The sequence below is a fragment of the Rhinopithecus bieti genome, unplaced genomic scaffold (genome assembly GCF_001698545.2).
Source record: "Rhinopithecus bieti isolate Rb0 unplaced genomic scaffold, ASM169854v2 scaffold_5476, whole genome shotgun sequence".
Taxonomy (NCBI): Eukaryota; Metazoa; Chordata; class Mammalia; order Primates; family Cercopithecidae; genus Rhinopithecus; species Rhinopithecus bieti.
The window spans coordinates 2,391,698-2,410,027 of NW_016805433.1; the positions used below are offsets into that span (position 1 = coordinate 2,391,698).

Here is an 18,330-nt window from a genome sequence, read left to right on the forward strand (position 1 = left end):
CTTCTGAGTATTTCCTCTACTTTGTACATATTTAAGTGTTTCTCCCAAAGCCACTTAAGATTCAGGTGAGGCCCATCCAACCGCTTCTCACTGGGTAGCTGGAATGCTACGATTTCAGGTGAGGAGCTGCCTGTCTTTAGCACAGTTGTACTGTTGACCTTGAGCATCCTGTGTGCCCAGGAGTGCAGCCTGGCAGGAAACTCTGGGGAATCTTTGTCATTTTCACAGATCAGCTGCCTGGTGGAGCTGGCACCACAGTCTCCTGCTGGGAGAAACTCAGGGCATGCTTTTGACGTGCCATGTCAGAATTACATTTACTAAGCCTTTAATTACAGCCTGTTCCCTCCCTTGCTGTTTTTGCAATCACAGTGCTCCCTATGTGTCACCAGGTGCCTCTTGTAAGAGGTGTGAAGTTGTGGGAATGGAAGGACACACTGACCTTCCCTTAGCCTTCAGATACTGCAGGTACATAAATCCTGGGTGATTTTATGACAGAGCCACTGGTCTTCTCATCCCAACTTGCTGCTTTCCACCCGAGGTTTATATGGCAGCCGAGAAAAGTTACCTGTCACATAAACTAAACTGTTATGGTGTCACAGGCAGCATGATCATAATCGTGTTTTATATCTTCAAGCAAAGGTACGACGCCTCTATGACATAGCCAATGTTTTGACCAGCTTGGCTCTGATAAAGAAAGTGCATGTAACAGAAGAGCGAGGCCGTAAACCAGCCTTCAAGTGGATCGGGCCTGTGGACTTCAGCTCAAATGGTAAGGTGGCGTGGTTTTGCTAGCAGGCTGTTTTATTTCGAATTCTCAGTTCCTTTTTCAGGTCTCACATCTACTACACAGTGAGACTGATCTTTTCCCATGTCACATACAAAATAGACTAGTGACTCCACTCTTGGAATGGTTAACATTAGCCTACAAATTGTGCGTGCTGGTTTGCCCACACACGGTAGGAAAAGAAATACTGAGCGTTTATAACGTGGGAGTTTCTCTAACTACTAATTTATAGCTCTTTAACTGTTTAAATTTTGTTCTGAAGCTTTTTCCTGAAAGTTTGGGACCCAGAATTAAAAATGACACCTCTTTTGAACTTCAGTTGTTGCTACATTAGCAGAATAAAACGTGGTTTCTCTTTGAAATTCTACGTAATGTAAAATTATGAGTAAAATCACATCAATTACTATCACAAAACTTATATGTGGTAAGATTGCATCTAAATGTAGTATGAATATAATGGCCTTTTTTTTATTTAAAAGGTTATAAATATAATTTTACAAAACTGGAGTCAAAGAGGATATTATCTTCTACTTATTTCATGGGTAATATATGAGCAATCAGGGACTAGATCCAACTGCACTAGCTATTTTACATACAGCTGTACTGCCTGGGAAGAAGCCATTAAAGTCATTTTTAAATTACCCTTCCAATTTTGGTGTTAGTGGTATAAATGTGAGCCACTTAACCCAGACTTATAAATATATAGCTCTCCACCTCACTTGTAGCACATTATTCACTTAGGATCTAGATGAAACCACTTAAAATCAAGTATAACAAATTCAACCCAGTGCATACAACACTGTGTGCCAGTGACTATATTAAGGGCCCTGAGAGACTGAAGATGTGGGTGACACAGTCCCTGCCTGCATGAAGCATACAACTTTGCCATTTTCTCCTTTCTGCCTCTGTTTTCTCCCGTTCTTTTCACCTGTGAAGCCCTCTTCTTTTTAATATGAAAATATTCTCAAGCTTCAAGATCTGGCTCAAATGTCAACTCCTCTATGAAGTTTTCCCTGATAACCCAGAGCAGAGTGTCTCATCTGAATGACTGCAATTGAGTATTGTGCGGTTTGTGCTGGATGAGGTTGATACGGTGGTGTCATCCCTACCCTACACATTTGAGACCAGACATCATCTTTATTCATCCTTGATTACCCCATAGTATCCAGAACAGTGCCTTACTCACTTTACTTGGTTAATGAGCTTCTATAATTAGGCATATAGTTAGCATACATTTGAAAGTTAGGAGAGCAATTACACTCTAGATGGGGTGGTACTGGCTCTATAGGCATTCAGAGAGGATACAGATTAAGTTCTGATGGGCTGTTAGGTTTTGGAAGGATGAAGAGAACATGGGATAAAAAATAATGAGATACAGTGTTACAGTGTGATCACTGGGGACTGTATTTTTGGAAGGCCTCAAAAATTAAGGCAAGAAATTTGGACTAGATGTGATAGAATTAACCAAGAGTCTTCGGACAATGATTAAAAGAGAGGAAGGACTCAAAGGTGGTCGTACCATTGAAGAAAATTAGATAGCTGGGCTGGGCACAGTGGCTCACACCTGTAATCCCAGCACTTTAGGAGGCCAAGGCGGGTGGATCACCTGAGGTCAGGAGTTCGAGATGAGCCTGAGCAATATGATGAAACCCCGTCTCTACTAAAAATACAAAAATTAGCCAGGCATGGTGGCATGCACCTGTAATCCCAGCTACTTAGGAGGCTGAGACAGGAGAATTGCTTGAACCTGGGAGGCGGAGGTTGCAGTGAGCCAAGATCGCGCCATTGCACTCCAGCCTGGGCAACGAGTGAAACCCCGTCTCAAAAAAAAAAAAAAAAAAGAAAGTAAGATAGCTGGAAGATGAGCAGCTGTTGAGAAGTCGAGACGTTCATGTATTTGCACTACGGGACAGAACGGGGAGAACTCTCTGATTTGACATGAGAGAAAGACTTTGGAGGCAGGTGAGGAAAATTAAATTGAACATATTTCCTCTGCCCTCCAGAAACCTGATCTTTCTGTATTCCCTAGTGTCATTACTGATAACATCAAGTTTCCTTTGATTCCTTGAGCCATTCTCCTTCATCCCTTGGCTAGCCATTTCTCACAAATTTTATAAATGTCTTCCTCCTCCTCTTTCCTACCAGCATAGCACAGTGTATTATGAATGGTGTTTTCTTTTTAACAGCTTTATCGAGATGTCATTGATACGTAATAAATGGCAGGAAGTTAAAGTTACAATTTGATAAGTTTTTCATATGTGTGTACCTGTGAAATCATCAAGATAATGAACATATCCATTACCTTCAAAAGCCTCCTCCTGCCCGCTTTGTAATTCCTCCCTTCTGGTCCCCACTCCCATCCCCAGGCAACCACTGACCTGCTTTCTGTCACACTGGATTTGTTTGTATTTTCTATAATTTTGTTGTAAGTGAATCATATATAGCCAATCTTCATTATTTACAGATTTCTTATTCGTGAATCTGTCTACTTACTAAAATTAACTTGTAACTCCAAAGTCAGTACTCAGGGTGTTTCCACAGTCAGTTGTGGTCATGCACAGCTTGGTGAAGAATTTGGGTCTCCCAATGCACATGTTCCCAGATGAATCAGGCAGTACTCTGCCTTCTTGTTCCAGCTCTCATACCATAAGCCAGCATTCTGTTTGCAGTCTTTTTAGTGCCACTTTTTCACATGTTTGTGCTTTTTGGCTCCCAAGTATTGCTGTCTAGTGTTTCTTAACACAAGAAAGCTGCATTGTGCCTTACGGAGAATATACATGTGTTAGATAAACTTTGATCAGGCATGAGTTATAGTACTATTGGCCAAGTTCAATGTTAATAAATCAACAAATATTAAACAGATTTCTTTAAAAAGAAACACACATAAACAAGGTCATATATTGATCAGCTAATGAAAATGTTGTAACCAGAGGCTTACAGGAACCTAACCCTTTATGTCCCCTAGAAGCAATGGGTCAATATTTGCTAATTCGGTGTTTGCAGTGACTTTATAGAACATAACTACTGTGAATAATGAGAATCAACTATAACTGTACCCTTTTGATCAGGCTCCTTTCACTCAGCATAATTATTTTGAGATTTATACATATTGTAGCATGTATTAGTAATTTATTTTTATTGCTGAAGAGGCTATTATATATAAAGCTCCTGCAATTATTTATGTACATGTCTTTATATGGGCATATGTTTTCATTTCTCTTGGGTAGATACCTAGGAATGGAAAGGCTGCAACGTATGGTAGGTGGATGTTTGAAATTTTTGAGAAACTTCCAAACTGTTTTCCAAAGCAGTTATGACATTGTACTACCAATAGTATATGAGAGTTCTATTTCAACCATATCTTGCCAAAACTTGATACGGTCAGTCTTTTTAATTTTAGCCATCCTGATAGGTGTGTAGTGGTATCTCATTTTGGTTTTAATTTGCATTTCTCTAGTGATTAATGATGTTAAGCATCTGTTTTGCCATCTGTTTATCTTCCTTAGTGAAGGATGTGCTCAGATCTTTTGCCCATTTGTTGCTATTGGGTTGTCTGCTTTCTTATTATTGAACTGTGAGAGTTGTATATACATTCTGCACACAAGTCTTTTATCAGGTATATGATTTCCAAATATTTCCCCTCCATCTGTGGCTCTGTCTTTTCATTTTTTTACCAGTGTCTTTTGAAAGTCAGAAGATCTTAATCTTCAGGAATTCCACTAATATATTAATTTTATTAATGTTTTCTTTAGTGGGTCATGTTTTCAGTTTTTAGGTAAGAAATCTTTGCCTAACACGAGATCACACATGTGGTGTGAGTTATGGATCAATGGGGTGCTTTTCTGAGAGGATGGGAGGTTACATATTGATATCCAGTTGTACCTGCATCATTTGTTGAAAATATTATCCTTTCTCTCCTAAATTTATTTTGTGCCTTTATTAAAAATAAATTGACCACATATATGTATGGTAATGTTTCTGGACTCTCCATACTGCTGCATTGATCTGTTTGTCTATTTGCTGTCATGCTAATACTGACCTCTTAAAACGAGTTGGGAAGTAGTCACTCCTCTTCAGTTTTCTGGAAGAGTTTGTGTAGAATTGTTATTATTTTTTCCTTAAATGTTTGGAAGAATTTATCAGTGAAGAATCGATAAACAAAGAATTTTCAGTGAAGCCATTTGGGTCTGGTTTTAGCTGTAGTTAAAACTTTCTATGTGAGAAGGTTTTAACTACAGATTATATTTTTTGAATAGCTATAGAGCTATTCAGATTATCTCTTTATAGCTCCTTTAACTTTGAGTTCAATTTGTTCTTATTGTAGTTTATTAAGGTAGAAGCTGAAATAATTAATTTGAGACCTTTCTTCTCTTCCAATAAGCATTTAGTACTATAAATTTTCCTATCAGTACTGCTTTAGCTGTATCTAACAAATGTCGACATGTGTGTTTTCATTGTCTTCCAATTCAAAATACTTTCTATTTTCCCTTTTGATGTCTTCTTTGGCCCACAAATTATTCAGACACGTGTCATATAGTTTCTAAATATTCTGGGATTTTCTAAACGTCTTTCTCTTATGGATTTCTAATTTCATTTCATGTAACCAGAGAATATACTTTGTATAACTTGAATCTTTTAAATTTATTGAGACTTGTTTTGTGGTACAGACACAGTCCATCTTGGTAAATATACACAAATATACAGAGTATATATTCTGTTGTTGTTTGGTAGAATGTTCTATAAATGTCCAGTTCTTTTATATTCTTACTGATTTTATGTTTACTTGTTCTAGCCATTATTGATAGATGGATATTGAAATCTTTGATTATAGTTGCAGATTTGTCTGTTTCCTCTTGCAGTTCTTTAAAGTTTTGTGGAATGGATTTCGAGGCTCTTCAATGAACTCTGTCTGCATAAATATTTAGGATCACTATGTCTTCTTGATGAACTGACCCTTTTATCATTATAAAATTACTCTCTATTCCCGGAGATAATTCTTTGTTCTGAAATCTACTTTGTCTCATAGTGATATAGTCACTTCAGCTTTCTTTTTATTAGTTAGCATAATATATATTATCCTTTTATTTAAATAATTTCTGTCTCTATTTAATGTGAGTGTCTGGTGGGCAGTATACATAGTTGAATTCTTTTTAATCTAATCTGACAATTTATGCTTTTCAATTGGGTTATTTAGGCCATTTACGCTTAATGTGATTCTTGATCTTGAATTTTAATCTGTCATCTTGCTATTTGTCCTATTTGCTTATTGTTTCTTTTTCCTCTTTTTCTTTCTTTTGGATTTATTAAGTATTTTTTATGCTTCCATTTTATCTCCTTTGTTGATTTCTTGGCTATAATTCTTTGTTGTGTTAATGGTTGCTTTAAGGTTTATAGTGTACATTTTTAATTTGTCACAGTCTACTTTCAAGTGATAGTATACTACATGTATTGTACAAGAATCTTACAATAACTTGCTTTCATTCCTCCCTGCCTGGACTTTGTGCTATTGCTGTCAAACATTTTACTGCTATATATGTTACAAACCCCATGGTGTGTTACTGGGGGCTTTTTGTTTGTTTTTTTGGTAGAGACAGGGTTTCACTATGTTGCCCAGGCTGGTCTCGAACTCCTGAGCTCAAGTGATCCACCCGCCTCAGCCTCCCAAAGTGTTGGGATTAGGGGTGTGAACTACCACGCCTGGTCCACAGTTAATTACCTTTTAAAGAAACTTTAGTAAGAAAATTTCCTAACCCTAACCCATGTTGTTACCATTTCCAGTGCTTGTCATTTTTTTGCAAATGTAGGTTTCCATCTAATATCATTTTTTTTCTGCTTGATGAACTTTAACATTTCTTTTAGTGCAAGTATGCCAATGATGAATTCTTCTAGCTGTTGTATGTCTGAGAATGTCTTTATTGTGCCCTTGCTTTTGAAAACATTTTGCTGGGTTAAAATTCTAGGTTGACGCCAGGCACCATTGCTTATGCCTGTAGTCCCCGCTACTCAGGAGGAAGGAGGTGGGAGGATTGTTTGAGCCCAGGAGTTCAAGTCCAGCCTAGACAATTCAGTAAGGCCCCTGTATCAAATAACGAAAAGAATTTGAGGTTTGAAGTTTTTTTTTCCTTTAGTTCCTTTTTTTTTTTTTAATTTATTTTATTTTTTTTAGAGACAAGGTCTCACTCTGTCACCCAAACTGGAGTGCAGTGGCATGATGGCACGATCATGGCTCACTGCAACCTCAAACTCCTGGGCTCAAGCGATCGTCCCACCTCAGCCACCCGAAGTGCTAGGATTACAGGTGTGAGCTCACACACTCAGTCCTTTAGTTCTTTAAAGAAGTTGCTCCACTGTTTTCTAGCCTGCATAGTTTCTGGCAAGAAATCAACCATCATCCTGTTCTTTATATGTTAATGTGTCATTTTTCCCTGGTTGCTTTTAAGTTTCTCTCTATGACTGGTTTTAAGCGATTTGATGATGTATGACTTGGTGTCCTTGTCTTCATGTTTCTTGTACTTAGATTTGTTGAGTTTCTTGGATCTTTGGGTTTAAAGTTTTCATCAAATTTGGCTAATTTTCAGCCATTGCTTAATCAAATATTTTTCCTGTCCCCTCATCTGCTGTTTTTACAGATTCCACTTATGCTTGCTTTTGGTTACCTAACGTCCCACAGTTTGCTGATTCTTTGTTCATTTCTGTCTTTTTTCTAGTGTTTCATTTTTGTACAGTTTCTATTGCTATGTCTTTAAGTTCTCTATTTATTTCTACGCTTTCTAATCTGCCATTAATTGTATACACTGTATTTTTCATCCCCACCATTGTATTTTTTTATCTCTAGAAGTTTGATTTGAGCCTTTACATTTTTGATGTCTCTAAGACAACATATCCAGTCTTTCCTCTAGTGGCTTAAATTTATGGTATGCAATACTAATATATGTTTTAGTGTGCTGGTCTACTTCCTATCATCTGCTTCACTTCTGGGTCCATTTCAATTGATTTTTCTCCTCATTGTGGGTCATATTTTCAGTTGTGTGCCAGACACTGATAATTATACATTATTAGGTGCTAGACATTTCTGTATTCCTAAAAATGTTTTAGCTTTGTTCTGGGAAGTTATATGGAAACAGTGATCCTTTTGGGTGTTGCTTTTAAGTTTGGCTCAGCAAAACTCTATGAGCTTTTAGTCTTTAGTACGTTTTTCCCCTTATTGGGGCAACACCTTTTTTAGTACTCTAACCAATCCCTCCTGAATTAGGTTTTTCTACTGTAGCTATTGGCAACAGGCACTTTTCCCAGTCCTCTATGAGCTGCAGACATTGTTCCCTCTAGTACTTTCTAATGGTTCTTTCCCTGGCCTTGGGTATCTTTCTCACATGCATCAGTACTCCAGTGAATGTTCAGTTTGGACCTTTGCAAATCCCCAGCATTCTCTTTCTGTATAGCCCTCCTCTCCAGCATTCTGCCCTGCAAACCCTAGCTGCCTTGACTTTCCAGGACTCCCAGCTCTATCTTCAACTTAGGGGGACCTCCAGTCTCTGTCTAGGTCCCTCTCCCTACATCCCAACCTAGAAACATTCTCCAGGCAGTAAGCTAAAATCATCATAGAGCTCACCCTATTTGATTCCTGTCTCATAGAGATCACTGTCCTACATGTCCTGATGCCCAAATGTGTTGAGAGCCACAGTTTTATGCATTATGTCCAATATTTTGTTTCAGGAAGGAGGCAAATGTGGCCCCTATTACTGACTTGACCTGTTTTCTTTTTGATTTTGTAATTTCTTATTTTTCTAACTGGGCTTTTGTTCTAAGAAAAGAAAACTGTAAAGATTACTTTTGTTGTTATTTTCATTTCAAAGTTTAATTCATGTGAAATGCATGTTTTAGAAAATGTAAATCTAGCTGGGCCTTTCAGTTTATTAAATCAATTCTCTAACTAAAATGTGCATGCTTTGAGCTTAGAAAAAAATTAGCACAAATGAATAAGGTAGAGATGACCATCTGTACAACATGGATAGCTGCCTGAGTCTATATAGAAAGTTCTATCTTAACCCCACATACACTCCGTTAAACACAAACAGTGTCTCCAGGGCCTAACCTTTCGAGCCTCCTACTGCATAAGAAAGAAATAATAAAGCATAACAGAAAATAGAGATTCTCCTATTCATTGCTGTAGATCTGTGGCATAGGAAGCTGATCTCAGTTAATCTTGAAAGTGAATCTCAAAATATTCATTTTGGGCTGAGCATGGTCGGGCTTTCCTTTGATACTCTCTGCCCAAATAGAGCATCTAAAATGTGAGGCTCATTCTAATTCGGGTTGAAGAACATCTTGCTGTACTTCTGTTGCAGTTCAGATAATTTTAGAATATACATGGATTCAATCTCATTTTATAGTCATCCACTAACTTAAAAAAAAATAAGTACATTGAAAGAAATTGGGGTTTGAGACAAGGCTCATAAAATTCCTTTGATTGTCTTAGTTTTTGATTTATAGGGTAGTAGCTCCATTACAATTATAGGTTCAAAGCCATCTCTTAAATAGACTAAAATTATCCTGAATTACAGCTGTATAACAACACTACCAATTCTCTCATTTATGTAGATGAAGAACTGGTGGATGTTTCTGCATCTGTCTTACCAGAATTGAAAAGAGAAACATATGGCCAGATTCAAGTCTGTGCAAAACAGAAGCTGGCTCGCCATGGTTCTTTTAACACAGTTCAGGCTTCTGAGAGGATCCAGAGGAAGGTGAACTCAGAACCCAGCAGCCCGTACAGAGAAGAACAAGGTATCTGCCCTTGCATAATCTATGGAGTCCATCAGTTGCCATGTAGCTGTAGCCCATGCCAGTGCAGCACCCATGTGCTGGCGTTTCCAAACAAACTGACTCTCTCAGCCCTGCCTGTTTTTTCCAGTGGTCTACTTTTTACTTAGCTAAAGTCAAGCAATTATTGGAGGCAAAGGAGATGCTGATATCACAGTCTATGAACATGACCCCTTGCCTAAAATTGATCCTAGTCACCTTGTAGACCAGTTGGTTTGGCATAGTTGGCCTGTTTGATGTATCTCAGAAACTCGTTAGACCTACCAAGCAATGCTTTTTTGAATAATTTTTTTTTTTTTTTTTTTTTTTGCTTTGTGAGAGAAAGGTCACTCTGTCACCCAGGCTGGAGTACAGTGGCATGATCACAGCTCACTGCAGCCTTGACCTCTCAGACTCAAAACAGTCCTCCCACCTCAGCCTCCCAAGTAGCTGGGAGCACAGGCATGCATCACCATGCCTGGCTAATTTTTTATTTTTTTGTAGAGATGGGGTCTCCCTGGGTTTCCCACGCTTATTTTGAATTCTTGATGAGACCTGAATTCACCATGAACAGTTAGCTTCTGAAAATTTCTCTTTGAAGCAAAACCATAACAGTTTTGAGTAATCTCTGAGCTGAGAATAATGAATTCTCAGCTATATAATTCTCAGTATATAGTTGGTATGTATAAGTCTCTTGCTATATTTGTTAAGCCTTCATCTTCCTTTTCAGGATCAGGTGGCTACTCTTTAGAAATTGGAAGCCTGGCAGCTGTCTACAGACAGAAAGTAGAAGACGATTCACAGTAAGTAGTCTATAAAAGCTCAGAGTGTATTCTTTTCTGTCTCCTAGTGTTAACTTTGACTAAATTGCAATGCCACCTATCAAAAGAAAAAATTTAGGCCAGCCGTTTATTTGTTAGGAATTGGTAAGTTTTCCCTTTGTGCCCTACACTGTGCAGGAACTAGCATCAGGGACACCAAAGTATGAAAAATGGATACTGTAAGCTATGATGGCTTCTAGGAAACAGATAAAAAGACCAACATTGAAAAGAGACAATTCATAATTAACATGACCCTGAGAAATGATGTATCAGAGTTCCATGAATCACTTCATCATTATCATAGTTGGCTTTGCCACTACCTACCAGGTATACCGTTCCAGGAGCCTTAGTGTATATTGACTCATCTGATCATAAGAGCAATCCTTTGAGGTTTTACAGAGAGGTATTACCCTCATTTTACAGAGCGGAAACTGAAGTGCAAAAGGTTATGTAACTTGCCCAAAGTAACATTGCTAATAGGTGACAAAGCTGGGATTCATATACCCAGGCTGTCTGACTTAAATTTGGGGCCTGATTTTGAAAGAAATCATGTATCACCAGAGAAAGCAGAAGAAACACTAAACAAAGTAATTAGAAAAGTGTTTAATGACAGCTAGCTTCTGAAAAACATAAAAGTGTTTAATGACAGATATGGGAAGAAGCAGATTACAAGGCAGGGCCAGGGAGTAGAAGACACCAAAGCCTGACTCGTTTTGCTGTCATGGTTTGTCCAAATAGGACAGGAAAAGGAAAAACCATTCAGCAGAAGAGGTTAGGTGTTGGAGGCAAGCAGATCAAGTTGACAAAAAGTTGGCAAAAACTAGATCAAGTTTGAAAGCCAGAGAAGAGTTTGGATTCATCAGGGAAACCATAAAGAGCTACTATAGGTTCACTGATGAAGATCATCCTGGCTACTTTTCGCAGGTGGGATTAGGAGTGGAGAAAGGCAGGCCACAGAACAGAGCATTTGCAGTCGTTCTGGTCTGCTGTGGGGCAGAGCTGAGCTGTGCTCACCGGAGGTGGAAAGAAAGGGAAACCAGTGTGAGACAGTGAGTTGGCAAGGCTCGCTAAAGGAGACAGGCATTAGAAAGAATGTCTGCATGTCAGGTGATGGTGATATCATTGGTGGAGATGGAGAAGTTGAAGGTGGATGGCTAGGTGGAGGGATGGTGGGTGATATACCCAGGGTGGGCATGTTCAGTTTCACAATGCTGAGCAATCCCCATTACTCAACCAGAGGCAGCTGATTAGAGAGGTGATTCATCTCTGTGGCCCAGGGTGCTCCATTTTATTCTCAGCAGCACAGTGGGCAGTGAGATGGTGGGCAAAACAGGTCTTCATGATTCTATCAGAAAGACGGAAAGAAATCCTAGTCCTCTGTTTACTGTTTTTTTGTTGTTGTGGGTGTGTGTTTTTTTCTTTTTTCTTTTCTACTTTTTGCTTTTTCTTTTTGGAGACAGAGTCTCACTCTGTTGCCTAGGCTGGGGTGCAGTGGCATGATCTCGACTCACTGCTCCGCCTCCCAGGTTCAAGTGATTCTTGTGCCTCAGCCTCCAGAGTAGCTGGGATTACAGGCACGCGCCACCACGCCCAGCTAATTTTTGTATTTTTAGTAGAGACGGGGTTTCGCCATGTTAGCCAGGCTGGTCTTGAACTCCTGACTTCAGGTTATCCACCTGCCTCAGCCTCCCAAAGTGCTGGGATTACAGGCGTGAGCCACCACGCCTGGCCCTCTGTTTATTATTTCTTAAAGGATCGTTCTTCTCTAGTCCTAAAAATATACTAAGAACATAAACATGGTTTTAAATATTTGGAAATTTTTCCAAACGAAAGGCTCCAACATTGTTTATATCTTATTTATTTCATTTTCTTATTTTAGAGACAGGGTCACCCAGGCTGAAATGCAGTGGCAGGATCGTAGCTCACTGCAGCCTCAAACTCCTGGGCTCGAGCAATCCTCCTAGGCACCCCACAGGAGGCATGAGCCACCGTGCTGGCCTATAAACTTGCACATTTATGGGACTTAATTTTGACTGTGTGCTGCCTAAAATGTTGTTAACAACACAGAGCAGAATGGGACAAAAGTGGTAGAAAATAATAATTGAGAAGATACGTTTGTTTCCTCACTGCCCACTCCATTTCTTTCATACTGGATTTGTGAAATGAGACAAATGAGATTAATCTTTTTTTAAATCAAAGTCTAGTCTCTGTTACTCTCCCAGGGTCTCTCACAATCACTGAGAACATGGGTTTTGCCATCAAACAGATGTGGGCATGGGCCCAGCTTCCCACTTCAGAACTGGCTCATCCAAGACGGGGTGATCAACCGCTGCACTTCAGTCTTCCTCACTAGTAAACTGGAGGAAATGAGAGTAGCTTTTTTTTTTTTTTTTTTTTTGAGACGGAGTCTCGCTCTGTTGCCCAGGCTGGAGTGCAGTGGCATGATCTCGGCTCACTGCAAGCTCTGCCTCCTGGGTTCACGCCATTCTCCTGCCTCAGCCTCCCGAGTAGCTGGGACTACAGGCACCCACCACTGCACCCGGCTAATTTTTTGTATTTTTATTAGAGACGGGGTTTCACCGTGGTCTCGATCTCCCGACCTCGTGATCCGCCTGCCTCTGCCTCCCAAAGTGCTGAGATTACAGGTGTGAGCCACCGCACCCAGCCAAAGAGTAGCTATTATTATAATAATTGCATACAATTGTTATACTATTATGCTAATTATAATAGTATGTACATGCCTGGCAAGGATGTAAGTGCTTAGTAATTGATAACGATCAGATGTGGAAGAGATGGAGGAGGAAGGAATGTTCACTCTAACCTGAGATTCCAATGGCTCTTCCCACATCGGCTCTCCTACCCCATCCTAACCATTTATCCAAGCCATACCTGGGTGTCTGCCTCTGGCATGAGCTAACACGTGCTCAGCGAGTGCGCTTTCCTATCTGCCTGAAGAGTATTATCTCATTCCTGATTTGGCATGGCTCTCTTTGGGAAAGTAAAGGGTCAGGAGTTGGTAGAATGTGCTAACTTCATTACGTTTCTTTTTATTACAGGGGAAAAGCCTTTGCCAGTAAGAGAGTGGTGCCTCCATCAAGTGGCTTGGACCCTGTTGCTCCTTTCCCTGTCCTCTCCGTTGACCCAGAATATTGTGTTAATCCTTTAGCCCACCCGGTATTTTCTGTTGCTCAGACGGACCTGCAGGCATTCTCTGTGCAGAACGGTCTGAATGGACAAGTGGACGTCTCACTTGCTTCTGCAGCCTCTGCTGTGGAGAGCCTGAAGCCGGCACTCCTTGCTGGCCAGCCCCTAGTGTACGTGCCCTCTGCCTCACTGTTCATGCTGTATGGAAGTCTGCAGGAGGGACCAGCGTCAGGGTCAGGGTCAGAGAAGGATGACAGAAACTCAGAAGCCCCAGCCACAGTAGAGCTGTCATCCGCACCCTCAGCTCAGAAGCGCCTCTGTGAGGAAAGGAAACCTCAGGAGGAGGATGAGCCAGCCACGAAAAGGCAAAGCAGGGAATATGAAGACGGCCCACTGTCGCTCGTCATGCCCAAGGTAAGGGAGTGCAGGTGGATGTGTCTGGTGACATCCTCTTAGCCCTGAGCTGCTTCCTAATGAAGATACACTGATATTAATAAGCGATGGAGTCTGGAATATGGGGCTATTTCATGTCACTTGCGTAATTAATTAAGCACTGGAGTGGCTCTGCCAAAAATCTTGCCTTAAAATAGTGCATAAGAAAGGTGATTTTATAAAACTCACACTTTCTATAAAATGCTAAAAGTATAAAGAAGAAAAGTTACCCAGAATCCCACCACATAGAGGCATCACTGTTAACATGTTTATATATTTCCTTCCTGTTTTTTTACATCCTTTTTTTAAAACAAATTAGGATCACTGAAATAAACATTTTAATCCAGGATACAGCTGAGTTCCAGAGGGAGGAATGTGGGTGCTGTCTGGCTATCAGATGTTATGCTTGGTCAGTTCTCTTCACTGCTCAGTGATCCTGTTTCCCTAGCTTCAAAATGAAAAGAACAAAAATATGAGCTGTCCACATCTCCTGCTTAGTAGCCATTCAGAGGTTAATGAGATATGACCAGTAAAACTCTCAGAAAGCAGGAGCACTGTCATTACAGTGGTTTGCAGTGGGTAGGCTGGGCACACTTCCTGGAAATCATTACACTAATTAAGAACCTTTCTCTATTTTTTTCTCCTGCCAGAATGAATCTTTCTCATTTTGTAGATAGCCTGGGGTTGCAGATCAGAAGTGAAAGACTGGCATATGTCTTAGGTAACCAAGACATCTTGGGGCAGCCCACAGTTCTTATGAGATCCCAAAAGACTAGTAGCAACACCCTTTATGTGTGTTACTAGCTCAGAAATATATCTCACAGTCTAACCACCATGGCCAGTTTTCCATTGCTAAAATCTCTATCATTTCTCTACTTTGAAATCACAATACTATCAATGCACATGACATGACATTTTCAGACGATTCCTACAAATACAATGGAAACCACTGACATACACAAATCAGCGTAGCACGCAGCTGTATGCTACCTTTATGTGTTAGCAATATTAAGAGAGCTGTTATTAAGATTTACTAATCCCAGCCAGGCGCGGTGGCTCATGCCTGTAATCCCAACACTTTGGGAGGCTGAGGCGGGTGGATCACGAGGTCAGGAGATCAAGACCATCCTGGCTAACATAGTGAAACCCTGTCTCTACTAAAAATACAAAAAAAAAAAAAAAAATTAGCCGAGCGTGGTGGCGGGCGCCTGTGATCCCAGCTACTCAGGAGGTTGAGACAGGAGAATGTTGTGAACCCAGGAGGCGGAGCTTTCAGTGAGCCGAGATGGTGCCTCTGCACTCCAGCCTGGGCGACAGACTGAGACTCCGTCTCAAAAAAAAAAAAGATTTACTAATCCTAGTAATTTGGGAGTCTGAGGCGGGTGGATTACCTGAGGTCAGGAGTTCGAGACCAGCCTAGCCAACATGGTGAAACCCAATCTCTACTAAAAATACAAAACATAGCCAGGCATGGGGGACACCCCTGTAATCCTAGCTACTTGGAAGGCTGAGGCAGGAGAATCACTTGAACCCGGGAGGCGGAGGTTGCAGTGAGCTGGGATCGTGCCACTGCACTCCAGCTTGGGCAACAGAGCGAGACTCCGTCTCAAAAAAAAAAAAAAAAAAAAAAGAGAGATTTACTACTGGAATTTTGACTTACTTTCCTGCTTCCTGGTTTGGTTGTGTTTAGAAACTCTCAGATTCCACAGACCTTGCCTCTCCCAAGACTATGGGTAACAGGGCATCTATACCCCTCAAAGACATTCATGTGAATGGCCAACTCCCTGCTGCAGAAGAGATTTCAGGAAAGGCAACAGCAACCTGTTCTGTTTCTTCTGAGTGGGGAAATCCTTCAAGAAATACAGATGTTGAAAAGCCTTCAAAAGAAAATGAAAGCACCAAAGAGCCTTCTTTGCTACAGTATCTTTGTGTGCAGTCTCCCACAGGTAAGGGGTATCATCATGTCTTAGAGTCCCTTGTGGCAGTCAGATCATGAATTGGATTTTTAAATTTTTGTCTGTGTCACCTGACCAAAGTGGCTTATTGATGTGCCTGAGTCATTTTACTCCTAGCTCCTTTGTTTTCTCCATCTATAAATGGAGAAGCTGATTCTACTTTCACTAACTTCAGAAGTAATGGGAAAATAGTTGAGGCAGATGATTAAAAAAAAATACATTAAACATTTGGTGAAAAAGCACGGTAATTCAGCTGAATCTAGCATTGGTTTAGTATAACAGTATGAACCTGTTGGCCATTGTGTGCAGCTAGTGTTTTGAGGTCTTGAACATCTAGAGGTACTGAGTATGTAGCATCATGACCAAGCGCCAGGTCTGGAGTAAGAGGGCTTGACATTTAAAACCACTTATTATTGCGTGAACTTAAGTATTCTTCATCCTCATTGGTTAAACAGCAGTAGTAATAGCACCCGCTTCATATAGATGCTGTGAAAATTGAATTAAATTTAATAAGATAATACATCTAAAGCACTTAGAATAATAGCACCTGGCACTTAGCAAGACTCAATAAATGCTGTTACTATTTTGAATTAAAGCTGAAATACAGTAGACACCAGATTTTAAAAATATATACTTTGTACATAAAGCTACTCTTGATGCAAAGATACCTAAATTGATTTTCCTCAATTCCTTGTTGGCTTAAGCCTAACCTGCTAGAATAGGTTAGGTTAGTATTTATGATTATTCACTTATCTAGAAAAAAATTCTTTATTCCTTTAGTAAATATCTTTTAGTGCTTTCTCTAAGCACTGAATATTGGGGATACACGGGTGAACAAAAATAGATTCAGCCCCTGCTGAATGAAAATTACAGCCCAGCACAGGGATTTTTAACTTTTTCTGTGCCATGGATCTTTTGGCAGTTTGGTGAAGGCCATGGATTCCTCCTCAGAATGTTTATGGATACATAGAATTAAATTCATGGGATTACAAAGGAAGCCAATTATATTTAATGCAACTAGAACAACCATTTTTAAAATTACTGATAGTAATAAAAAGACCTGGCAGCAAGCCCAATACTGTCAAAATTTCCAAGTTGTGATGAGCTTGACAGTATATTAAGAAATCTGTAATAGCTTTAATGTAATTTTCACATGTCTGTACTATTTCCTAGTGACAAAGTCAAGGTACTGTTAAAATTGTTGATTTGTTGCCTGTGATAATTGAGGGAAATAAAAATTTTCAGTTAGGAACTTATGAAGATATTTTGGCCAGACACAGTGACTCATGCCTGTAATCTCAGCACTTTGGGAGGCTGAGGTGGGAAGATCACTTGAGCCCAGGAGTTTGAGACCAGCCAGGCAACATAGGAAGACCCTGTCTCTACAACAAATAAAAAAAAATTAGCGGGTGTGGTGGTGTGCTTGTGGTCCCAGCTACTCTGCAGGCTGAAATGGGACGACTGCTTGAGCCCAGGAGGTTGAGGCTGTAGTAAGCCATGATTACACCACTGCACTCCAGCCTGGGTAACAGAGCAAAACTGTGTCTCAAAACAAAACAAAAAATAATAATAAGTAAATAAATAAAAATAAAGATGTAATCTTTCCCATCCAAGCTTTTTGCCTTCTCAGTTTGGGTTCAGTGGAACTCATGTTAAAAACTTCACAGGCATCAGATAAATGTGGGATTACAATCTTGGCCACAGCTGTGAAGGAGCAGGGTGTGGGCTGTTTGGCCTGGGGGAAGGCCTCATCATTCTTTGATTTATTGTGGACTCCCGTTTGAAAGGGCCATGACAAATGTGAGCTTGAATGGTATCCTCATGATGACATATATTGATTTTCACCTGTTCTGCTTTTCTTTCAGGATTAAATGGTTTCAATGTACTTTTATCTGGCAGTCACACCCCCCCTACTGTGGGCCCGTCCTCAGGTCAGCTGCCGTCTTTCAGTGTCCCTTGCATGGTCTTACCATCTCCATCTCTGGGCCCTTTTCCTGTTCTCTATTCTCCTGCAATGCCGGGCCCAGTTTCTTCTACTCTTGGTGCTCTCCCAAACACAGGACCTGTGAATTTCAGCCTGCCTGGCCTTGGATCAATAGCCCAGCTTCTCGTCGGCCCCACAGCTGTGGTTAATCCAAAGTCGTCCACACTCCCTTCTGCAGACCCTCAGCTTCAGGGTCAGCCCTCACTAAACCTGAGTCCAGTGATGTCAAGGTCACACAGTGTCGTCCAATCTGAGTCCCCCGTTTACATGGGACATCCAGTCTCAGTAGTAAAATTACATCAGGTGAGGCCTGAAGTTTCCTGAAGACACTGTCATTCTGGGAAGGGGTATGCCTGTGTTTAACTAGTTTTCATTTTAGCCACATGATTGCCGGACAGAGGCACTAGGTCA

General features: G+C 40.4%; 1 protein-coding gene across 1 annotated transcript in view; it reads left to right on the forward strand.

The window, feature by feature from the left end:
* Window positions 1-18,330, forward strand: part of E2F7 (E2F transcription factor 7) — a 44,535-nt gene that overhangs the window by 22,029 nt on the left and 4,176 nt on the right. The window contains exons 7-12 of the mRNA XM_017872510.1: window positions 635-769; window positions 9,383-9,568; window positions 10,314-10,386; window positions 13,461-13,962; window positions 15,671-15,926; window positions 17,801-18,222. Of these exons, the coding sequence (XP_017727999.1) occupies window positions 635-769; window positions 9,383-9,568; window positions 10,314-10,386; window positions 13,461-13,962; window positions 15,671-15,926; window positions 17,801-18,222 (1,574 nt within the window). The remainder of the gene's footprint in view (window positions 1-634; window positions 770-9,382; window positions 9,569-10,313; window positions 10,387-13,460; window positions 13,963-15,670; window positions 15,927-17,800; window positions 18,223-18,330) is intronic.